This window comes from Neltuma alba, unplaced genomic scaffold (assembly GCF_004799145.2).
Source record: "Neltuma alba isolate B1F8T4 unplaced genomic scaffold, ASM479914v2 tig00011768_pilon, whole genome shotgun sequence".
Lineage (NCBI taxonomy): Eukaryota > Viridiplantae > Streptophyta > Magnoliopsida > Fabales > Fabaceae > Neltuma > Neltuma alba.
Genome location: NW_021636392.1, coordinates 321240 through 327122, shown reverse-complemented (window position 1 = coordinate 327122; position 5883 = coordinate 321240). Strand labels below are relative to the sequence as shown.

The window sequence follows — 5883 nt, the reverse complement described above, 5'->3', positions numbered from 1 at the left end:
TAATATGTGAAATTATAATTTAAGACTCTCAATTTGAAAAATAACAGATAAAGACCCAATCTCATATTGCAAATATGAAATCTTAGGGAAATGTCTGAAATGCCTCTCAATCAAGTTGTGATTTGGTCTACTGAAGTTGTCATTCGCTAAAGTGAATTTATCATTTCTCACAGTCAACTTGTCATTTGGCATATTCTTAACCAAGTTGTGATTTAGTCTACTAAAATTGTCATTCGCTAAAATGAACTTGTCATTTCTCATAGTTAACTTGTCATTTGGTCGAGGAGCATTTCAAACGTTTGACCACTATTTCATATTTGCAATATGAGATCGAGTCTTTAGTCATCATTTTCTAAATTGAGAGTCTCAAATCACAATTTCATATATTGGGGGTCTTTATTTGCCATTTTCCCAATAAAAAATCATATAAAGAATGATAAAGCTTAATTTAGTCTTCTATAAAAATTATTTTTGTATAGAATAGTGAAATTAATTATTTATCTTAAAATTAATTTAAGTTAATAAATTTAAATATTTTATAAATATAAAAAGAAAATACTTACGTTATATCTCTTACTTTCATTATCTTAAGTTCTCCGATCACAAATAATTATTTGTCTTTTATTTTTATATGAATTTGTAGTTTAACCATAATATTTTAAAAATCAGGATACATGATTATGTGTAATTAAAAATTTAACTTAATAAATATAGGGAATTTAATTTAAAAACAAAATATTTGTTCATTTATTTATTTATGAGAAAACCCTGGATTTCCATGGTTTACTTTTCATTTTCAACGAGTCGCCTTGAGCTCCTTTGCTTTAATAGACGCCATGGCCTGTGAATAAACAATACTCACACAGCACCAAAGCTCTCGAAAGCAAAAATGAAGAAGACGCTCTCACTAATCTTCCTCATGCTCATGATCCTACAGGTTCACGCAGATCTGAGCAGGGCAACCTCAGGGAACCTCAACCACAGCTTCACAGCGGAGTGCGGCTCCGGCGACTGCCTCATCGGCGGTGAAGTCGACGAGGTCGCCGAGTTCCAGATGAATTCTCACGCAGCAAGGATGCTTTACGATAAGAGCAGGTCTCTCACCGGGAGAACGCCGAACCGGGATCAGGCTTCTGTGGATTGCCCTCAAAAGCAAGGATACCGAACCTGCCTTCCCTCTGCAAATGGAGGCCCTCCCAAACAAAAATGCGGCGATTACAGTCGAACTTGCTGAGAAATTACTGAGTTTCTTGTGGTTTGATTAAAGATTTTAAGTTTAATTGTAATCTGATGGTGTTTGTTGCTCTGTTTCAACGCTTTCGGTTCTCCTGTATATGTAATTCTGGGTTTGTACCGCTTTCTGTGTATCGTGAGAAGGAATAATAGTGAATCGCATCTGTGATAAAATAATAAAAGATTGTGATTAGAAGTAATTTCTGTAGCACAAGGATTTAATACAACCGATCAATTTCCGCATCAATCCTAAGTTTTGGGTGAGAGTTGTGTTCTCTGTATTCTCCGATCAAGTCTTGGCCTCGTCGGAAAATGAATTCAGTGATAACTCACCTCCCTGAGTTTTGTAATTGTTGTTGCCAAAAGGATGGGCGCTGAGACAAGACGATAAGGGTGAGGGTCGCCCAAGTGGGCCTGTCGCTTATCCTCTGGCCACTCGCCACCCTTCATCTACTTTTTGCTTCTTTTCTGTTTTTTTAAGTACTTTTTGAATTTTGTGGTTTAACAATAACTTATCTAAATATTATTATCATTAAAATAATATAATTCATCTTAAGTATATAAAAATATTTATATAGAATATTAAAAAGTATAAATAAAAAAAGACATTAATCTACATGTAAATAGAATACTTAGGTAAAAAGTAAACTGAGTTGCTAAAGTATAAATATGATATATTAATATTTTTTTAATTATAGATGATATTGTTTTTCATGTTCAATAATAAGGAAAAAAAAGTAAAATTCAATTTGATTGATCTTTGACTAAATTCGCTAGAGAAAATGATTTACTAATTTGATTCGGTGACCTAAATTAGACTATGATACCCTGATTTTTTATGGATAATCTATAATAAGTTTTATTTTAGCACAATTGTAATACTTTTTCTGGCTTTCCCTTTAATAAGTAGTTGGCCAAAAAAAATGGAAAAAAAAAGCTTATCGTTAATAAATAATTATTGTGGGGTTTGATAAGAAATTATGAATATGATATCTTCTCTGTTCACTTATGAAACGAATGATTGATAGAATTTTACGCACTTGTCTATCAAATTAAAAAATCAATTTAAAATTTTAGATAAATTTAAGAATTAAAATAATAAATTGTAGATGGCAATCATAAATTCAGCCTATTACGCTTGAAAAAATGAATGTGTGCGCGTGTGTATTGGGCCAGGTTAGGTCGGATTGCCCCTAGTAAGTAGACTAATAATATGCAATATATATGGATAGACACAAATTTCACGTGAACGGCCCAAGTTGTTTGGTGAAGACCAAATTGACTGGGCCAGTTTTTTTGGTTGGTGAAATAGTAAATAAGTTGATTATGGTTAAAAATCAAAACTAGCTAGATATTATTTTTTTTGGCACTAAAAAATAAGTATCTTTTTATTAAAAACAATCTTTCTTTTTTTAAGCTTTTAAAGACAATCCTATTTGAAACACTATTGAGTACTAAATGTAAGCACCTCTTTTCAGCGATGATTTGAACGTTAGTTTGTCACGTTATAAGGGACTAGTTATTTTTGCTAAACCCAATTCTATTAGTAACTAGTCAGATATTATGATATGGAAGGAAGTATATTTAAATAAATGTGCATTTTGGATACAGCTCCAAATCTTACCGTGGTTCCTAAATCAAATGGACAAAGTGACTGGAAGCTTCTATAAGTGAGGGTTGTGGTGGGAAAAAATTAATGTTTAAAGAAATAGTTTTATATTAAGAATTATAATGGAAAGGGTTTTATAAGGATGGTAATACTATTTAGAGTGAAAAGGGAAAAAAGAAAAATACCTTTCAAATATATAAAGTATAATTCAAGACCTCAAAATGGCTTATTTGCCCTGAAGTTACAGGGAACTTATTTGAAATTAAATTACGGAGCCACATTACTCACATGCCTTTCAATCGGATTTTGAAAAATGACATTGTAAAATGACAAAAAATTAATGTTTCAGGAAATGGCTTTATATTAAGGATTATAATGGAAAGGGTTTTATAAGGATGATAATAGTATTTAGAGTGAAAAAGGACAAAAGAAAAATACCCTCCAAATACATAAAGTATAATTCAAGACCTCAAAATGGCTTATTTGCTCTGAAGTTACCCGGGGGGCTTATTTGAAATTAAATTACGGAGCCACATTACTCACATGCCTTTCCATTGGGTTTTGAAAAATGACATTGCAAAATGACAAAAAAATAATGTTTTAGGAAATAGTTTTATATTAAGGATTATAATGAAAGGGTTTTATAAGGATGGTAATACTATTTAGAGTGAAAAAGGAAAAAAGAAAAATAGCCTTCAAATATATAAAGTATAATTCAAGATCTCAAAATGGCTTATTTATTCTGAAGTTGCGGGGGGCTTATTTGAAATTAAATTACGGAGGCACGTTACTCCATACCTTTCAATTGGATTTTGAAAAATGACATTGTAAAATGACAAAAACGGCTTAGCAAATAATAACTTCAACTTAAGAAATGACAAGAATAACTCACTATAATTTGTGTGTGTGTGTGTTTATGCATTAACAAGTTTAAATAGGACGCTGCATATAAATTCCTATATACTCATCTTTTTATTATAAATTAGGTAATCATATTCGAAGCACTGTCAGATACTAAATGTAAGCACCTCTCCTAATGAGAATTCAAATCTTGATTCACCACGTTGTGGGGGACTAGTTCCTTCTGCTAGACCGAACTTCTATTAGTGTAATGAATAATTAATTAAGAGCAAATATGTGAGAAATATACTTCTATTTTTAAATATGTCTTTTAATAAATGACTTTTAATAAATGAAAATAGTGTTGTAAGAGAATATGTGAAGAAATATGATAAGAGAGATTATTGCAAATGAGAGAGAATAAATAATTAAAGGCAAAATAAAAATATATATTAAATGTTAAGATAAATATAAATTGAAGTTCATAAAATGGACCACACCCATTAAACTTATCATGCATAAGCGAAAAGATTTTGTCATTGGTTTAATTGTTGTTACTTCTTAAATTAAAGTTGTTATTTGCTAAATTGTTCTTAGTCACTCAAAATGTGGTCATTCAAGGTTCAAGGGCATGTGGTTAATTTGGCTTCATAATTTAGTCCCATATGAGTCTCGAGAAAAATTAGGTTAATTAGACCATTTCAAGACTCTGAATTGAGATTTGCATATTAAGGGTGTTTTACCTTCTTCCCTAAAAAAATTTTGGAGGATGGATTTAATGTATATGGGTTGTCTGCTTTTTTATTTAACTTAATTCACTTTTGACGAGAAATAAAGAGCGCACTTTTGCTCCTACATGTATTATATACTACTCATGTTCTCAATATAAGAGTTTAGTAACTAATTTATGGATATTAAAAAAGTTAGATAATCTAGTCATTTATTATAAATGTGTATTGTTTTCTCTAAAATATTATTATTAGTCATATTATTGAAACTACTTTTGATAAAAATCTCTTAACATATACAATTACCATTAGTATTTCTTGAGAGCAAAATAGATAAATATAAGAGACAAAATGAATTGAAACTTTATATTTAAAATTAAATTAAATTTATAATTAATTCTTATATTACCGATAAGAAGTAATATTTTATATGGCAATGGGGAGTTTGGATTCTCTCCACTGCCTTTGCTTTGTTTAAAACGACACCGTTTCCAAATCAACTTCCTTCTTTTCCTCTTTACGTTAGAGAGACGGGTAAAGGCGTAAAGTCCGAAGGGGGTGACGGGGATGTTGCTTTGGAAAGTTGATGCGGGGATCCATCCAACGGGAGTTAAATTTTTCAACTTTTTTTATTATTTAATGGATATTAAAATTGACCGTTCATGATTTGGAATTGGTATAAATAATGAAGTCCAACCAAAACATAATTAAAAAATAATTTTAATTATTAACACAAGTCAATATATACAATCTTTATTAAATTCATATCACCATTACTTAGTATTTATCTTTTACTAATTTTACTAAGAAATATAAAAATATTTTATACCTATAAAATTACCTTTTTTAATTCAATTTCTTCCATTTGATTATATTTTCTATGCCAAATGTCACCTGTTGTTCTTTTAGCAAAAAAACATAGGTCAATTTGTTTACCTTCATAAAGTCAAATTCTCCAGTTAAATCTTAACGCACGGTTTTCATTTTAAGAGCTATTAAAAAAAACCAATCTAGGTGAAACTCGGCCTCAATGTTTTAAAAGCCGGACCGGAAACTAAACCAAAAGAATTAGTGGATCATGGTTTAAATGGTCAGACCGTTTAGTTGGGCCAGTAATATAATAATTAAATAAAAATAATATTATATATACATGTAATGATATATGTCTAAGAAATATAATATTAAAGTGTCAAAAATACCAAAACATGTCAAATTATTAAGATATTAAGTAATAAATTAATGCTATAAAATGTTTGATAAAAAATAAAATTAAATACAGAGCTAACTATTAGGCAAAAGATAATGTAAAATTGATCAACATTAAATAATGTTTAATGATATTAAATTCTTTTTATAAACTTTGTTTTGACATGACAACACAATGGTGAAATTTATCTATTTTTGCCTTCTTCCTCACTCAATTTTATAATCAAATGAAAAGTGACACGTGGTGAGAGAATGAAACTCTGCCAA

The 5883-nt window shown here is 29.8% G+C and overlaps 1 protein-coding gene across 1 annotated transcript; it reads left to right on the top strand.

Annotated features, from left to right (window-relative positions):
- Nucleotides 1-878: 878 nt before the first annotated feature.
- Nucleotides 879-1441, top strand: LOC114717683 (uncharacterized). The gene has a single exon (XM_028902888.1). The coding sequence runs from the start codon at nucleotides 890-892 to the stop codon at nucleotides 1232-1234; it is 345 nt and encodes a 114-aa protein (XP_028758721.1). The 5' UTR covers nucleotides 879-889; the 3' UTR covers nucleotides 1235-1441.
- Nucleotides 1442-5883: the final 4442 nt, after the last annotated feature.

What these genes read in the sequence shown, in the direction of transcription:
- LOC114717683 (XM_028902888.1), top strand. Translation starts at nt 890, where the DNA reads ATGAAGAAGACGCTCTCACTAATCTTCCTCATGCTCATGATCCTACAG.